This window comes from Brienomyrus brachyistius, chromosome 3 (genome assembly GCF_023856365.1).
Source record: "Brienomyrus brachyistius isolate T26 chromosome 3, BBRACH_0.4, whole genome shotgun sequence".
NCBI lineage: Eukaryota > Metazoa > Chordata > Actinopteri > Osteoglossiformes > Mormyridae > Brienomyrus > Brienomyrus brachyistius.
In genome coordinates, this window is record NC_064535.1 from 14,273,657 (window position 1) to 14,292,369 (window position 18,713).

Genomic DNA, 18,713 nt, shown 5'->3' on the forward strand with positions numbered 1-18,713 from the left:
GGGTCCGGAGCCTATCCGGGAAGCAATGGGCACAAGGCAGGGAACAACCCAGGATGGGGAGCCAGCCCATCGCAGGGCACACTCACACACCGTTCACTCATACATGAAATCCTATGGGCAATTTAGCAAGTCCAATTAGCCTCAGCATGTTTTTGGACTGTGGGGGGAAACCGGAATACCTGGAGGAAACCTCACGACGACATGGGGAGAACATGCAAACTCCACACACATGTGACCCAGGCGGAAACTCGAACCTGGGCCTCAGAGGTGTGAGTGTTAACCACTGCACCACCATGCTGCCCCAGATTAAACAACATCTTGTCCCTAAAGATGCAGTCTTCCCAGAGGTACAGTGGCATCACACTGTTCCACATGTTTCTCTACATCCAGCCATGCAGGTGCTTTAGGTCCAAACGGACGCCTTTTGGAAGCATCCCCTTACCCTCCTTCTCAAAGAAAATCCCAAATCTTCAAACTGTACTTCATAGCAGTCTTCTGAATTGCATACTCATTTCCTTCAAGTGGACTCTTGGGGACGTCACACACATTTAATACACTCATTTTCAATATCTTTTTTGCTCTTTCATATTCAAAAGCAATATATCACTTTCCCACATGGATAGTTTTAGTTTCAAACACTTGCATGTGGTTTCTTAATTTTCATATTGTAGGAATTGACCTATAAACCAAGCAATTTGGACATCGATCTCCCAACAAGAGAAGGGAGAAAAAAAGATAAGTGCAGTTTCAATGAGTCTTTTGCTCACAGCTCATGACATTCTAATGACAGTGCGGAATATTAAACAGATGTGAACGTGAAGGCATGTGTTTGTACACAGGCACTCTGGGGCAGAAACGCACCCTTGCCCTCGTGACTTTATGTGTTTGTGCATAAGTACATGTATGCAAATTTTTGTAAATTAATGATGACCTAAAAAAATAGACAACAAATGTAAACAGTGTTGATAAATAAAACTTCCAACCTAGCTTTTCACCCTGCGGCAGCGCTTGAGAGAGGTAGCAATATACATCTTTTCATCAATAATAATAACTGGAAAGTTTTAATCCATATAAATACATATATGCAGAACTGTAAGATCAAAGCTATTTCTTGTGTGTTCATCCACGATTGTGTGTTGTGTTGTGTGCCTATCTGATAAACAATAAATAAACCATTTGATGAGTAAACCAGCTGGATAAAGTCCTTCTTTTCTTTCACCTGCTGTGCCCTGGCAGAGAGAGAGAAAGAAAGATGCCAAGCAGGATATGGACATCCTCTGAGACCTCATAAACCCCAAATAGAGGGCGGGGCCTATGGATTGACATCACTGTGACCCAGAAAAACAGCAGGGAGAACAAAAACGGAGCCAACTGCATATTAAAAAGGTGGTATACTTCCTTTGACAAAGTGTGACAAAGTGTTTAGCCTCTGGGCTGAATTTTCAGTTTATATTTTGGTAAGTTGGTCTACTCTAAATTTGCCCCACTATGCATGCAAGTTATCACTGAGCTATGTGAGTGTAAGATCAACTTTAAATTAGCTACGCATCATCGGTGATGCATATATAACACTGAAATTAGATATGGCTCATCACTTTTTAATACATTCAGTTTTAAACTCCTCCTTACTGCAAAGGCCCTACCTACATTCAGGCTCATCTGTGCAAAAATAACTGGCTATGGAGCATTAATGCAGATATAAACTGTTTCTCACTGACAGCATCAAACGACAGCTAATCAAAAGCTCAAGTCAAATGAAAGGTCCCTCCTTAAGACTGCCTCTAGATCTGCTGAAGTTTGCACCAAAAGTTGTACCCTAAGCAAGAAAGTCTCATTTTTGTAGGTATTAAAGTGAATAAGAAAGGATCTCTTGTTAATGCATACACAAATGTAGCTAGGAACGCTAGGCCTTAAGTGTGCTAGGCCTTAAGTGTGCTAGGCCTTAAGTGTGCTAGGTCTTTAGTGTGCTAGGTCTTAAGTGTGCTAGATCTTAAGTATGCTAGGTCTTAAGTGTGCTGGATCTTTAGTGTGCTAGGTCTTAAGTGTGCTAGCCCTTAAGTGTGCTAGGCCTTAAGTGTGTTAGACCTTAAGTGTGCTGGCCCTTACGTGTGCTATAGGCCTTAAGTGTGCTGGGGCATATATTTTTTAGGACACCCCAGGACCTAATACCAGGAGGGTTTGAATGTCCACATTATGGTACTTTTATGGAAAGAAATGCAATAATTGATACCAGATCCATATTCCATAGCTACTCTGAAGTTGCAAGTTGACTTTTAAATCCATGATTAAATATGGTGGGGGAGGGGTGATTAATATCTTTCACCAGGTGAACCGCTTTTCGCTCTTCCTGTAATTATTTCCCCTTTGATAGCTGCTCCCTTCCACCTCTGCCCCTTACATGATGTCGCGCTGTCCGAGGTCTGATTGGATATAGAGGGATGTTGGTTGTCCGTCTTTTCAGCTACCATGGTATTTTCTTTGGCGTTTGAGTAGCAATCACTATGGGGAAAGGACTGGGGACTGGGGACCGGGGACTGGGGACCGGGGACCGGGGAAAGGGCTGGTGGACAAGCTGCCATGGTCTTGCTATGAGCCACAGTGCTGATACGGAGTCCTGTCTGTCTACAGTAACTTGGTTTTTATAGCAGGTGACATGTGATTATTTCTCTACTTGGACCTCATTACTGAACCTTAATTACACTTAGTGGATGAGGTCCCAGGGCTACGCTTATTATTACAACTCAGGGCTGAAACTGAAGGCACTTTTACAGACATAATACTTTGTTTTTATCATAGGCTAGTAGTCTGACCCTCATACTGAAAACATGGCTTAGATTAAGAATTTAACATTTCTTCATATCTGCATAAATACTATACTATACTATACTAATTTCAGGATATATATGTAGAAACTAAAACGAAAGACTTACTGATATATGCAATTCAAAAGATACCACTAATTAGTAGTTACCAGTAAAACTTAATTTTAAAAACAACATAGATTGTCATGAAGGGACAGAATATATTTCAAATGTGTGATGTAAATATATCACGATAGAAGGACCTTCACCAGGCAGATATCTTTACCAGTAGGGAATCTTTAAAAGAATGCTACGCTTTGTACTTGTGAAGTACTTTGGTGGGATAGACAAGTATACAAAGAGAGCTGTCAAAAACATCCAGCCAGCCCTGCACCAAGGTCTTTCATTGTAGTGTGTGTTAAAGGTACTGAGTAAAAAGGGAAAAAAAAGGTACTGTTGAATAACAGCTGCTCTGAGATTTTTGACTTACGTGTTCTGAGGCAGAGATCACTATGGGGGAAAGTCTGATCATAATCGACATGGTGTGTAGCAAGCCTGGGTTATTCGCTTCAGTGGGGTTCTCTGGAAAGCCAGGTGTGAGATGAGTATAGTGTACACCTTCCAGGGAGAAAAGAGCGATAAATCTCTCCATTGTGCCAGAACATAAGTGTATTGAAGTTGTGGGAGACTGCGGGAGAGCTGAATGTTTTAAACAAGGCAGAGCCTCCTTCGAAGAATGGGTTCTGTGAAATAGAAAAAGAACTGGCTGAAGATGAGAAACAAACTCTGCTAGTTCTGCCTGCATATACCATTGGTGGCCAATTATGATGTATTTCTGTATTGTTCCCTTTTATGAAGTTGTGTTCTGTAGCTTGACATAAAAATTTGAAAATATCCTGGTCTTTTTCTCCACATCATAAGAATGTCTGATTTGCATACCAGAGAAAGCTCAGATTTGAACACTTTTTACTGAAATATAACTTTTCTGAACCTGCAAAGGAAAACTTGTCCAAGAAAAATGAATAACAAAAAAAAAAAAAACAAAGCAAAACTCCTGTGAGTCCAATTGAGTTAAAGTCAGTCAATGATAGTTTACCAATATAGCTAGTTAAATGGATCCCACCCATATCTCACCATGATTAATATCAATGTCTTTTCATTCACTATTTACTAGTGATTTATTCCTTTTATTATTGTTTTCCCTCAAGTGAGATAGCTCATTCTATCATTAACGCTAGGAACTTTAGTGTCCCCGGAACCATAAATCGGCGTGCCGATATTTCCTCCACCAACTTAGAATGCGACCACTCACGGAATCAACACTTCCGGTTCGGTGTGATCGTTAAATAAACCGGCTAACTCATAAACAGTGGAGCCTTATTTATAATTTTGATGTAGTGTTGCTGGCCTTTAAGTTGCTGTCATGATTCCTTACACTGTGAACATAAAGCTGGCTGCTCGGACTTTGACTGGCACGTTACATCTGCAAAACAAAACAGCTGTCGACTGGTGAGTAGTGCTATTAGCATGTAGCCATTTAGTCTTCAAATGACAGAATTCAACAGGAGGAATAACATTTGAAGATCTAACCACTACAGTGTTAACCATACTGTAAGAAATACCCATGTTGGTTATTTTCTGAGAGCCCTGTGTATTGCCGGTCAGATTGGCAGGGGTGGTTGAGTTGTCATCGTCCTGACAAATGTGTCAGTTGCTCTACTATGATGTTGAAATTACTTTGACGCCTGCTGTTAGACAGTGTCAGTGTTTATGTGCGAAAACTGTATGTATTCTATATGACTACATATTTATATTAGAGGTAATTTGTTAATGGGGACGCTGATTAAAATAGTTCTCAATTTCATTCACTGGCCATGGTGTAAAAAAGGTTAATTTATTACATTAAGACTTATTCGGGAAACCAAAGCGTGGCTTACTGGTTTTACAGGACATCACTAAAGAAATGCATCCTTTGTATCTTAACAAGACATTAAATACCGTTGATTTGATTGCAAGGATATGTAACAATAGCTTACACTTCCTTGAAATATTTATTTTAAGAACTTCCTTAAACATTTTGGGTGTTGGCTTTGCTCCCATTGTAGCTGTTACTAGTCTAAATTCCAGTGTATCACTAGATACTGTTGTCATGACAGGTTTCTGCAACCATTTGAATGTCCAGTTACTGTGTGGAATATTTTTATTAGGCCAGTTCAAGGGTCCTTTATTTGCAATATGTGTCTTTTGCAGTATATTGTAATTTATTCTGTTATTGAGATGCCTACCAGCTGTATATATTGTTCAGTAATTTTGGGCAATAACAACAAAGCTTAGGGCTGCCTCATCATTATATTTGTGATCTTTTGTGCCCTGTAGAATTTTCTTGGAAGCATAATCAATATGGATGAAACCCTGCTATCTTTGTTGTGTAACTTTGTGCTCTCCCTATTCACCGAACCCCTTTCTGGATGTCTATCTTCTCTTTATTCTTGTCTTTCCCTCTCAGGGGATGGCAGGGGCTGGTCGCACAGGGCTGCCACTCCAGCATCCTCATCATTGACCCCAAGACAGCCCAGACCATTCAGGTTTTGGAGAGGCACAAAGCCAGTGTTGTTAAGGTAACTTCAGGCCTCCCTCAACTTTGCCTCGTTCTTGTAAGGCAGCTCATCTCGCTAAATCATATGCTGTCTTTTGATTCTAAATAAAATTCAAGACACAAAGGTCAAACTCTATTGTTTTGTCTCTGATGACTGTTCAGGATCAAGTTCCAGTGCTTAGCTTTCTGATGGCTGGTATGGATCGAGCTTCACCCAGCACTGCTCACAGTTCACAGGGTGGTAGGGAGCTTGAAGCCCAACCCAGTAGACACAGGGTACATCCAGGAAGAGACAGAAAAATCAATGTAGAGACACCAGCCCACATAACACGATATGTTTTTGGACAATGGTGGGAATCAGACTCACTGAATATGTGCGGCCCTATTGAAAAGTGGAGAAGATTATTTTTCTTTATTAAAAACCATCATTTTCAACCTCAAGATGAGGGTGATGTTTCATGTCTACTAAGCTACCAGCTAAAGAAAAATGTCTGCGAATCGTTGTCATGTGGGTGCTATCTGTCATCCTAGGCTTAGTGCAATGAGCCAGTGGGTGCTTTAATGGGAGGTGTGCAGTGTTGTGCATCTGAGGGAGGGTGGGGGGTGTCTTCTAATGGGAGGCGTGCCGTTCGGACGGTTTGAATAATCTGCGACAGACAAAGGAGCATTTTGTCCAGATGGGGGTGGGATCGCCGGTTCTCATTTCTGCCTCCCGTTCAGCATCAAGGGCTTGACCTTTTGGAGGAATAATTACCAAAATGAACCAAACTGAAGCAGCTGTGAAGACAGAAATGGTCTCCTGGGGGTGTTGTCTTCCATGACTGGACAGCGTGGGGGGAGAATGGTGACTCTGATGCGGGTTATTCTTGTTGTTCTACATGATTCTCCCCCCTTTCTTACTGGCCTTTGTTTAATTACCTATCCTCTCTTTCTATTAGTTCAGTTGAGCTCCAGTCGGGCTAATTTACTTCTGTGAAAGGAGAGCACATGTCGGCACGATAAAAGATGATTTATCTGAATGGTAATTATGAAAAATAAAGTAGTCAGTACAGTTATAATATTATGTAAATGAAATTGGCTGATTATTAGTAATCTTGTTGCTGTTGCGCTGCCAAGCTCATTTCCCAGCCCTCAGATTATGATGCTTGTTGTTTATTGTACTTACTTTCCATGATTGTCCTCCCCTCGGGAGATTAGGAATTTGTCAGTGTGAGATGCTGCAATAAAGTTTGGCTCAATTTGTATCCCTTTGGGAATGCCATCCGCGGTACTTTGCCTAAGTTTTCTAAGGGGGATCACTGTTTGCCACAGGTGAAATGGTCCAGGGAGAACTACCACCACGGCTTGAGTGCGCCCTACTCTCTCCGGCTGGCCTCGGCGGATGCAGCCGGCAAGATCATCGTGTGGGATGTGGTTAGTGGGACGGCCCACTGTGAGATCCAGGAGCACTCCAAGCCCATCCAGGGTGAGCTGGGGGCCTCCTCTGCCGTTAATGGATGTTTAAAACTGTGACAATGGCTTGTCCTGTGCAAAGCTGAAGAGTATAGCGCTCCTGCAAATTATTGTGGGCTGATGTGGGACAGTGTAGCAACTGGCACATCAATTATATTAAAGTTAAGTTTTCATACTGTCTGTCCTTCTTGACGTTTTTATAATTGTGATTTACATTCCCAGTATTGGTTGCTTGAATTGAAATAGCTTAATTGCAGGAATTAAAGAGCAGTTTATTTAGTGGGGATTTTCTCTAAACTCCTCAGACATGGAGTGGCTGTGGGCGCAGGATGCATCACGCGACCTTCTGCTGGCCGTCCACCCCCCCAACTACATCATCCTTTGGAACGGCGACACAGGAGCCAAGCTGTGGAAGAAGAGCTACGCAGAGAACATCCTGTCCTTCTCCTTTGACCCGTTCGACCCCTCCAACCTTGCCTGTAGGACGCCTGGGCTCACTCATCTCCTTGTTGGCCTGCTCTCCATGCCCACACATACTAGTAACGGGGATTGTGGGTGGTCCTTCTGCTAGAGGACATTGGAAAGAAATTCAGAAGTGGCTGTTATCTGATACACTCCTACAGAAGTGAGCAATGTTGGCCTATGAATAGGCACTAAGCAGGGTGATCCGGCAGAGAACATGATTGCACTTCTTTTAGTGAAAGCTGATCATATCCTTGATGGTAATCTTGGATTGACATCCACTCCCTCGTGCTCCGTACGTGATTCTGAAAAAAAAACACTGTGGCTTTGCTTTGTGTTTCCTGTTGGAGAGCTGAATATCAACCCCCCCCCCCACACACTCTTCCCCCGCAGTACTGACCAGCGAAGGGATCGTGTTCGTCACTGACTTCTCCCACTCCAAGCCTCCGGGCAGTGGAGGCAAGAAGGTCTATATCGCCAGCCCCCACGCCAGCCCTGCTCACAACAAGCCGGCTCCCCCAACTGGAGCCAAAAAGGCACTGAATAAGGTCAAGGTGCTCATCACCAATGAGAAACCCAGGTAGGAATCCGGAGTCCTGCTACAGTACTGCCAGGAACACACTAAAGTCCCAAAATGCATCTGTTTCCGTTGCATAGGGGACTGATTTATTCCCTCTGTTTGGTAAGAGTCACTCTTTAGCCACTGAAAATATGAAGGTGGGACAGGGAGGGACTTGAAATATTCCTGGATGAACTTCCTGACTTTTTTTTTTAGGTTTCAATAAATCCATCCTATTCTAACCTCTTATCCTGGTCCAGGTCTCCCAGGAAGCCATTCAGTATCAGGTTTCACGTACTGAATGATTTATAGATGCCAGTTCATCTAAACTGCACATTACTGACTGTGTGAAGAAATCCACAGGAACACGGGGAGAACACAAAAAGCCCACACAGAGCTGGGGGTGGGACCCGAACCCATAATCCTGAGGCTTCAGGCCTACTCACTCAGCCTCAGTGCCACGCTTATGCAATTAAATGTGCTAGATATTTTTATTGGTGGGTTTGTCTGAATAGATACCATGAGCAGGCAGGAGGGGAGCTGTAACTTTACAGTGTCCTTCTGCATAGTTGATGCAGAGTCTGGGGCTTTTTCCAGCTCAGATGATAAAATGCAGTTTAGGGTCTGCTGGCAGCTGGCAGCATCCCTTAAACTCAAGGTCTGCTGCACACAGATTGGCTCCACACTGCTACTCTGGGCTCCGCAGGGACCGTTACATACTGTATCCGCCAATTCCTCTTCCCAGGTGTAATTTCCCAAAGTGCTCTCACACGAAACAGGGCACAAAAGCTCCCCTTTCCATCTCTAAGCCATAATGGTTGCCTGTGTCCATTTTAAACATAATATGGAAGAGCTATAATATTAGTTGGCATCACAGTTAATGACTAATTGTACAGTTTTAGTGATATATATAGGCTCCCCTTACACCTCTGCACAGGGATCAGACCCAACAACCTTCTGCATGCAAGGCAACACGCCTGCTGTGTTAGTGAGCCTTTTCTGCAGCAGCCCTAGGCTGAATAGTACATTTATAGCACTTCCTTTCAATAAATATCAGCTCTCCATGTCTCCTTTTTACCTTTTTAATTGCAATACTATAAAAGGGTGTGTATGTGTTCTGTGACGGACTGCTGTCTCCCTCCCTTATGCCCCGTGCCTATGGGAATAGACTCTCTGTTACCCTCTACTGGGCACCCCAGAGCCTTATAGACACAGTGTCCCACCATTTTACAGGCACAGAGTGGAACTCGTTTTAGCATTAAACATTACATTAATGAAGAGGAGATTGCTGCCATTGCAACAGTATTATATGTTAGTAACCGATGCTGGACAGCGCCCCCTCTGGCCGTCCTTTGGTTAGCCGCTTTCTTGCGGCTGCTGTTTTAAATGCGGTCGCTGCTGATTAAAGCTCTCTGTGAAAGAAGCCCATCTCACTTGGGACATTGCTGACCTCCAGACGACACAGGGCCTCGCCTCTCTGATTTGTTTTCATTGATCGCCTCTCCCCAAGGCCGCTAAAGCTTCCTTTGCCTGCCGCCATCTTGCAAATGGATGTGATTGATTAGTGGTCATCCCTGTACTTTGTTCCCTACATCAGACAGTCTTTGCTTCTTTCTGCTGCGGGAATAAGGCAGACTAAGCTTCCTGCCTTAAAAAAAAAGATTGAACCAGATTAAAATATCTTTATTCATACTCTTGTTATCTGTCAGAGTACTGCAACAAAGGGGGCGGAAATGATGGGAATTTTACTTCTTATCGGATTCACAAAATCAGCTGAACTCTCAACAAGGAAACACTTTGTGTTTCAAGGATCCGTGGGTTTGTACAAAAAAGCCTAGAATTGTTTAGTGGCTCACATTTCCAGTTAACGAGCTGTAACGAGTTTGTCAACCTACGAAGGCGGAATTATTAAATCATGGTCAGTGGAATGTCCAAGCGTGGATTGTTGCTGGTTTGAAGAAGGTCCTTAACCCTCTAGTTCTCCGTTTTCCACCTCTGGTTGACACCTGAGAGATGTGAGGCTGTGATTGTGGGCACATGGTTGTAGACGCCTCCTCTGTGTGGGCTAGGATGCTCCTGTTCTGTTAGTCTCTGCAGCAGGCAAAATGCTAAACAGGTACATTGGGGATGAGGAGACTATTCTCTGGACGAGATGTATCACCAGGTGGAGATATGACCTTGGTAATGGGGAGGGATGTGTTGGCACCTTGTGTCTTGGTTGTCAAATGGTCAGGCGTGACCCTCTCCATCATCCCACTCTGGAAAGTTGGAGCCCTGTGCAAAGCGGAATGCAGAACATTCCGGATTGAACGTCCGCCTGATCGGCAGTGTCAGTGATATCAGAGGCAGGAACAAACGTGGGTTATACAGTAGGATTCCTGGAGTTTCTTGTTTACATTCTCCTTGGCCCACCGCTGTAGCCCTGACTGTAAGGTCACTGGCATCCACTGATCACGGTTTGGGAATCGCAGGCCCGTCATCCAGCCGTTGCTGTCGCTCCGCAGCGCAGCCTGCAGGATCTTTCCTGCGATTGCGCCTCGTTTATCTCCGTCACTGTTTCTGCTCTCGTCTCAGTCGAGCTGCTTATCATATCGTGATATTATATTTTTGTAAGGTAAGAATCTTAGCTGTTACATTTTTTTATGTCAATATTTTATCTGTTTCCCTGTCATAAGGAGAAGTGGCTGAATGAATTGATGGATATTTTTAATAAATTATACCTCGTATTATTCATTCAGCTGCATATTTTTACTGGAGTAGTGGCTTTGCCGTAATCCCCAGTTTTTCTTTCTTTTCCTTGCGGGGTGCATTTGACCAGCTAGGCAAATTCATTGACAGAATATACTGAGAGGAATTAGCCAGCCAAGACAGTCACCTGTCTTTTCGAAGCACAGTTGCCCTGGCCCTGCTTTTAATTAGTCCCTGATTGGGTCCCCCTGACCCCAGGACAGGCCGGTGGATTCACGCACAGGGGCGACGTTTCTGAATCCCTCCTCTCTTCTTCTCCCCTCCTCCCCGTTGGTGTGTGAGCAGCACGGAGGCGGTGACCCTCAACGACTGCTTGCAGCTGTCCTACCTGCCCGCAAAGCGGAACCACATGGTGCTGCTGTACCCACGCGAGATCCTCATCCTGGACCTGGAGCTCAGCCAGACGGTGGGCGTGGTGGCCATCGAGCGCTCTGGCGTGCCCTTCATTCAGGTGGGCGCAGCGGCGGCATCTCACACGTCGGCCTCGTCTAGTTCCTCGGCAGACAGCCTCACTCAAAGACGCATCGCGTTTGCCCGGAGCCGCAGAGTTAAAAACGAAAATTCGTACTGAAGCAGGTCACTAACTACAAATTTACTACCAATTTTCATCTTGTTCCATCGGAGAACGTTTTCTAGCTGGTAGCAATTGATTGTTTTCCTCTGTCTCTATTGTGTTTTAAGAAGAGGGGAAAATGCTGGCCGTGACCCGCCAACCTCTCACTGCTTGTCACGTCTGTGCTCATTGCTGACAGCTCCCTCACACCTCACAGTGTAGGCATTCACCACCCCCCACCCCCCACCCCCCCCAATTCCCTCAGACCTGCTGGCTTTATTTACCACAGGCGACGCCTTTCAGACCAGTGCTGACAGTCAAGTAGAAGGGGGTCAGAGTTCCCCTGGTCCTTTCACAAAAAGCATAAAGGAAACACACAAGGCAGGATTTAAACTTAATATTTCAGCTGTTTTCGTGGGGGGGTACGTGTCTCTTTTTAGTACAGCCTAAAATCACCAGTGAGTTGTAGAGGTGAGCTTTTTTGGCAGCTGGGTATATTATATGTAGAATATTCACCCCAGGAGACTACTTAGAGGTGCAGTTACCCAGGTCCACCTGGGAGTCAAACCAACAACCTTCCAGTGTCGAGCCCAGGTCCCCTGCATGCTTCGTCAGAAGTGTGGGGAAGAGGGATGGTGTCTCCCGATATCAGGCCACCCTCTCCAGGAGCACCGTCATCCCCTAAGTGATATAAAGCACCTGTCAGCAAGGCAATTTGCATGAGTGATGATTCAGGTCCAGCCGGGGGATGTTGGAGCTGGTGGTGCACATGCATGCAGGCGTGAGCACGCAGACACACGCACACACACACGCACACATACACGCACACATACACACACACATACACGCACACATACACGCACACACACACACACACACTAACCTTATACCACACTTTATACTGGCTGTACTGCTGAGTACATCAATGATTTATAGGACAATAACAGCTACAGGGCCAGTATAGCTGTGTATTTTCAGTTATTTGTAAAAATAAAAGTAAAACCAAAATATTGTGCTACCAGGGCTTAACGCCTCAATGAGCCAAGGCAGACCGAGCTCAGTGGTATAGGCTGTACTGATGACTGTAACTTGGTTGCAAAGACATGACATTATTCTACTGTCCCAGACACGACTAGAAAACCGTTCTGTACCGTTGGACTGTGTTTTTTTGGATGTTTACCAAACCGTTGGGGGATGGCTCTGGCCCCATGGATGAGAACGCCGTCACCCTCCCGTCGGCATGGAAACGCTCCGTCACTTGAGTAGCATTGTTGCTCGGAGCGGCTCTGTTCTTTTTTTGCCGTTTACCTAGCCGTGTTTGGAAAACGCAGCCCTTGCCGGAAGCCTTCACAGAGAGAAACGGGTGTCTGGATGCTCCTGCTGGCGAGACCGGGATGAAGGATGACTCAGCCGACCATGTGACTTCCCAAATGCTTGTATTCTTTGCACCACATCTCTTAAGTAACTCCTTTTTTGGGAATAAAAATGGTTTTCTGCTCTTATGTCCAGCCGCATTTTCCCCCACCGAAGTCCTCCATGGTCACCATGGTGGTGATACTGCCTCCTCATAGCCTAGATTGAAGATTACGGTTGAAGAAATGACCTTAGGGCCGTGCGTCTGTTGCTGTTTACGCCTCAGACCGGGAGGCTGACATCACTGCGGAGGAAGACCTGTATCTGTCCACTATCTGAGATTTGTTTCATCACCTTGACCTGCGTTGCTAAAGGCAGGCAACCTTTGTGAGCCAATTCCCTTGCTGAACATTCCCCAAAATGGGCGACTGGGCCTTCCCAGTCTCCTCATACACCCTTGTGCAAATTAGTGAACTGGTCCCCAGTTAGTATACAAGATATTACACAGACGTGCATGCTGTGGCCTGGGGCCTGCTGGGCAGAGAGTGCACTAAATAGATAGATAGAGGAGGCACAGTGCTCACAGACTGGCAGGCCTGCTTGGGTGAGGTTACGCCTGGGTGGTATGACTGAGTGGAGGGACAGAGGAGGCACTGAGCCCACAGACTGGCAGGCCTGCTTAGGTGGGGTGAGATTTGGGTGGTATGACTGTGCTTCAGCCATCCATGTACAGCCATGGAAGAAAATAAGATACTGCTCTATATTTTTAAACAACTTTGCATTGTTAAATCCTGGTTTTGTCGTGGTTCTGCTGGCAAAAGGCTACACTGAGCAGTAGGATGCTTCCAGGTTCAAAATTTCTAAGATTGCAGTACACAAGAATAAGTTAAGCAGGAGACACTGGGAACGACCGGAAACCAGCCAGGTAGATGGGAGAGGAGACATTCTAATGCCACAAGTGACTGTTAACTTGTGAATCTCATGAATCGGATGATGACGTTAAGTGATCTTCAAAAGGAATGGGAAACATTAAGAGCAGGTGTGAAGTGCACTGATAGGGCAATCTATATCAGACTCCTGGAAGCAGGACTGAAGTCCCATAAAACAAGGAAGAAGCCCTTCATTAATGGGAAACAGAGACGAACCAGGCTGCAGTTTGCAAAAAAAAAAAAAAACGTTATTCACAGACTCGCACCCATAAACTGAGAAAAGAGTGAAACAAAAAATTGTGCTGTGGTCTCTTCTATTTTTCCACAGCTGTATCTTTCAAGTGAATGTTCAGGGGTTCAGGCACCTCACAGTGTTGGCATGCGATTTCCTGCAGGTTCGCTGGTTCCCCCCCGTTTACTGGAATTGTCACATTCGCCATAGGCATGAATTTTTGGAGTGGAGAAGTACTTGCCTTTAGTATACTCTGGTGCTCCTTACTGGCGTGTTTTCCGTGTTCTGGCAGTTATTCAGGCCACCGCCCAACACACACACACACACACACACACACACACACACACACACACACACACACACACACACACACACACACACACACACACACACACACACACACACACGCTCCCCTGCACGGTCTGCCTGTAAACCCCTGACCTCACATCTGCCCTGCAGGTGGTGCCGTGTGCCCAGAGGGATGCCCTCTACTGCCTGCATGAGAACGGCTGCATCACCCTGCGACTGTGCCGCTCCGGGGCGCCCCCTCCCGATGAATCGGGTCAGAGCCCCCCACCCTGGCACTTGCTGCCTTCGTTATCTCCCTGTGTGCTGCACTTCATCTTCTACATCTGTTCATGGCTGGCAGAGCTCACAGGCCTGCTGATACATATATGTAGATTTTTTTTCCCCCTCATTCTGCCCCCCCTCTGCTACCTTCTTGCCCCAGCAGACCCCGAGCAGGCAGTCCAGGAGCTGGTGTATGACCTGCGCTCACAGTGTGACGCCATCCGGGTGACCAAGACGGTGCGCCCGTACCGCGTGGTCATCTGCCCGGTCAATGAGAACGCCGCCGCCCTGGTGGTCAGCGACGGCAGGGTCATGCTGTGGGAGCTCAAGGCCCACGTCTCCAGATCCGCCAGCAGTCTGGGGTACACATGCCCGTCAAAATCTCCAAGCTCTGCTAATGAAGCTCTAGTTTCTTAAAAACTAAATCAAGCCTTCATCTTCAGAATCGAACACTCTGGGGCCTATATAACCGAGCGGGGTATTACTACATTTCACTCCTATTCTTCCAGGTCTGGTCTGGCTCCCCTCTACTCCCCGCTGTCATTCTGCGGCACCCCGTTGAGCTCCAACCAGAATATGATCCCGGACCTGTCCCTCAACAACATGATAGGTACTGTAATGTTTGCCTGGGGTTCCCTACCGGCCCAGTCTTTCTCAGCTACAGAGCCTCTTATGTTTCCTTTCATCTTCCTCACTCTGTCTATCCATCTGACTCTATACAGAAGCATATATGTCTCCACACCTTCCTGCCACTTTTCCTTCCTGTTGCTCTCCGTCTGTTCCTCTTCATCCTGTTCTCTTTTCCTTGCCTTCCATCATGCCATCTTCTCTCTCACCGGCACAGCTGCCAGCAGAAGGCGGCCGGATGCGGTTTGATGCGTCAGAGAAGCGTTCGATGCGCTGCCCCCCTGGGGGGGGGTGCTTATTATACACAGACGAGGCTGGCATGGTGACGGGTTCTCCTGCAGCCCCCACCCCCACCAATACAGATCTTTCTGGGGCTTTATATTTCCACCGTGTCGCTTCCAAGATGCCGCCAGCCAGGGCTCGCTTGCCATTTTCTACACCATCAGCAGTCGATCGTTTCTCTGTCTAAATGGCAAAACTTGCTGTGACAAAAAGAAAAACACTACTCAACCCCCCCCAGACAGGACATCATTTTAGATGCGAGATGTTGATCGGGGGAGGCATAGGGCCTATTTGCAGACTTTACAGGGAGGTTGATCCTGTATTAATGCCGATCCGGAGCTTCATAAACAACCTTTGAGATGCCAGCAGCTGCATTTTTAGGATCCCAGACGACGCACAAATGTATTTCGTGCAAAGAGCGGCGGTAGATTTAGGGTGTTTGCGTGTGACATTTTAATATTCGTGTTGGACTGCACTACTGTATTTCAAAATAATGGCCTTGCCAAGCTGGCTAGATGACATATTAGCAAGTAAACATATGATAGGGCAGGATTTCCCTTGCAGGACGTCTTTCCGCGCGCAGCGTGACGATTACCCCGCGCTGTGATGTTTGTTCAGCTTCAGCGTAGGCGCCTCCTTCACCTCGTTAATCGGCCCACATTCAGTATTACCCTACTCCTGTTAATTGCCCCCGGCCACAGCATCGAATATGATGTAACAACCCAGTTTTTAATGGTTTGGTTTGGTGCCCTTCTGTCCTTCCAGCGGGACAGGGGACCATCCCGGGTGCGGAGCCGGCCCAGACCCCACAGCAACAGGAGGTGCTGCTGAAGTTCCTGCTGACAGGCCTCCTCTCGGGGCTCCCCCTGCCTCCCTTCTCCCTTCGCATGTGCCCCCCACTCACCACCAAGAACATCAGCCACTACCAGCCCCTCCTGGCCATAGGTGAGTGTTTTCTCAGATAATACCTTCATTTTCCTCAGTGTTTACCCAAAGTATTTGTTTGAAAACATTCATCATTCCATTGATTATGTGCACCTCTGTACTGGGTGGCTTGGTGCCTCTGTACCAGAAATTGGAAGGTCGCTGGTTCGAATCCTGTGGATCTAAGCAGTGATTCTACTCCACTGGGCCCTTGAGCAAGGCTCTAAGCCTGCAATTTCTTCGTCTTGGGTACGATGTTAATCGACCCCCTGGAAGGAGGTCCTCCAACTTACAGGGAAATTTGGGGATTGGTGGCAGGATTGGCACTCCAGTCACTGGAAAAAACCTCCCACTGGTCCATTCGCACTGGTGTGGTGCTGAGGTATCTCCCGCCACACGGCTGCACTCAGGTTCTCGTCCCTGAGGTGGTTTGCTGTGTGGTAAGTGTGGCAGTGTGCTGTCATCGGCGCGCGCCCCTTACCTCTTGCCTGCTCTACCTCTATATTTTAAAAAGATCTGCATGTTTAATTCTGGTTCTGCTGACAGATGGTTACACTGAGTGGCAGGTTTCTTGCAAGTTCAGAGTTTGTAAGACAGTAGTTTACAAGAACAAGGTGGAGCAGGAGACACTGGGAATAACCAAAAACCAGCTTATAACAGTTTCTCATGAATCGGAGGATGACATCTTCTAAAGGAATGGGAAACATTAAGTGCGGGTGAGCAGTGCACTGCTCGGACAGTTCACATCAGGCTCCTAGAAGCAGGACTGCAATCCCATAAAGCAAGGAAGAAGCCCTTCATTAATGAGAAGCAGGGAAGAGCCAGGCTGGAGTTAGCAAAAGAAAGTATGTCATTCAGAGATGCACACTCATAAATTGAGAAATGAATGAAACAAAAAAATTGTGCTGTGCTCATTATTTTGAAGTTGAAGGTCAACAGTACAGAGGTGGAAAGTTCAGAAACAGGACTCTGTGACTCTTTATACTCAAATGGTTGGTTGAAACAAAATCTTGGTCTGGATTTCTACTTTCTGAACCTGAACTGTCCACCTCTGTAACAGTAGAGGTTGAACTTGGGAGGCACCACACAAGCTGCTGTCATGAAAAAGCCTGCCCAGGCCCCACAGCTGACCCCTAGCATGATCTCACAGTGTGAAATCCCAGGTTAAAATCCCTTTTCCAGAGTGTAGTTTGCATTGTTACCATGCCATGGGGAAGTACTATTAGTTACATAAAGGCTGCCTGTGTGACCAGTTGCTCATTTGCTTGAGGACTCGATCCCACCTCGCAGCGTTTCAAAACAATCATTCCCTCTACTTTATTCAGACCTTAATTAGTCGTGCAAATCTGTATTTGCTGTGGTGGGATGATGGTCCACTTAGATGTATGTCATTTTCCCATCCTGTCAGCATTGAAATGCATCCATCCATTTGTCCTGGCCCGGGTCTAGGGAGACGGGGGGGCTGGACCTATCCCAGGCAGCACAGGGTGTAAGGCCAGGCTGCAACCTGCCTCGGAAGCCAGTACATTGCAGAGCAGTTATGTAAAATATAACCACAAGCTGTTACATTATAGGAGCCCCTCTGACTAATTTGCCCTGTAAAAATGTTCTATACAGTAAAATGTGCCACGGAAATACATGTATTTACAAAGATTTGAATTTCTTTGCATTTTATCTCACAGTAAATAAATTCCGTCACATGTACTATATTTTGATGTGTGTCCATACGCTAGGGGTCCTAACCCCTGTGCAAAACCCTAGTTTTCTGCGGCTCCGTGGAATACTGCCCACGGACGGGGGGTTGGGTCCCCTGCTGAACTCCACTGATGATGTCATTGGGTCTTGAACTGGTGCACATCCACCTTACAGAACTCATAGGTTTCTCATAGGGATGGTTTCCATTATAAATTTAACTTTACTGAGTGTGGGGAAGGTACCTGCTGACACCTTTATGTTCTGGAGCCATGTTTTATTCTGGGATCGGCGGCCCTGAATGCATGACTGGCGACCAGTATGTTGATAATACCTTCGCTGAGTCTGGCATGAATGCTGCCCCCAAATGACTATCTGATCCTGGAGTGCTGTCTGTATTTTCTTAATTGAAATTTGCTTTCACTATTGTTATTACCAGGGATTTTTACATTCGGAATGAAATTCAGAAATATACCGCAGAAAGTTTAGTTTAATGCCAGTGTTCTTTTGATAATGTGGAATAAAACGTTTTAACCTAACAGTAATATATTCTGTGGTTAAGGTTACATTTTACTAAATTTTGAGATCAATATTTAATTCCAAAATATAGATTAGACACATTAATTAAATGCTGGTGGATTTTACTCAGACCAGGAGTAAACTCATCACTGGGCTGTCCTGACGAACTCTCTCTCCCTGTCTCACTCTCCCTGTCACTCTCTCTCTCTCTCTCTCTCCCTGTTTCTCTCTCTCTCTCTCCTTGTCTCTCTCTCTCTCTCCCTGTCTCTCTCTCTCTTTCCCCCTTTCCTCCCTGTCTCTCTCTCTCTTTCTCTTTCCCCGTCCCCCGTAAACATTTTTCCAGCTGTGAGTCGATAACTGTCACTGCTACCCCCCCCCCCCCCGCTATGATAGAGGGCTATTCTTTCTTCGGCG

General features: G+C 46.0%; 1 protein-coding gene across 1 annotated transcript in view; it reads left to right on the plus strand.

Annotated features, from left to right (window-relative positions):
* The first annotated feature begins 4,099 nt into the window (after window positions 1-4,099).
* Window positions 4,100-18,713, plus strand: part of wdr11 (WD repeat domain 11) — a 44,930-nt gene continuing 30,316 nt past the window's right edge. The window contains exons 1-10 of the mRNA XM_049008288.1: window positions 4,100-4,310; window positions 5,308-5,419; window positions 6,709-6,862; window positions 7,155-7,328; window positions 7,705-7,891; window positions 10,904-11,069; window positions 14,145-14,247; window positions 14,419-14,617; window positions 14,765-14,865; window positions 15,930-16,109. Coding sequence (XP_048864245.1) covers window positions 4,225-4,310; window positions 5,308-5,419; window positions 6,709-6,862; window positions 7,155-7,328; window positions 7,705-7,891; window positions 10,904-11,069; window positions 14,145-14,247; window positions 14,419-14,617; window positions 14,765-14,865; window positions 15,930-16,109 — 1,462 coding nt within the window. The 5' untranslated portion in view covers window positions 4,100-4,224. The remainder of the gene's footprint in view (window positions 4,311-5,307; window positions 5,420-6,708; window positions 6,863-7,154; window positions 7,329-7,704; window positions 7,892-10,903; window positions 11,070-14,144; window positions 14,248-14,418; window positions 14,618-14,764; window positions 14,866-15,929; window positions 16,110-18,713) is intronic.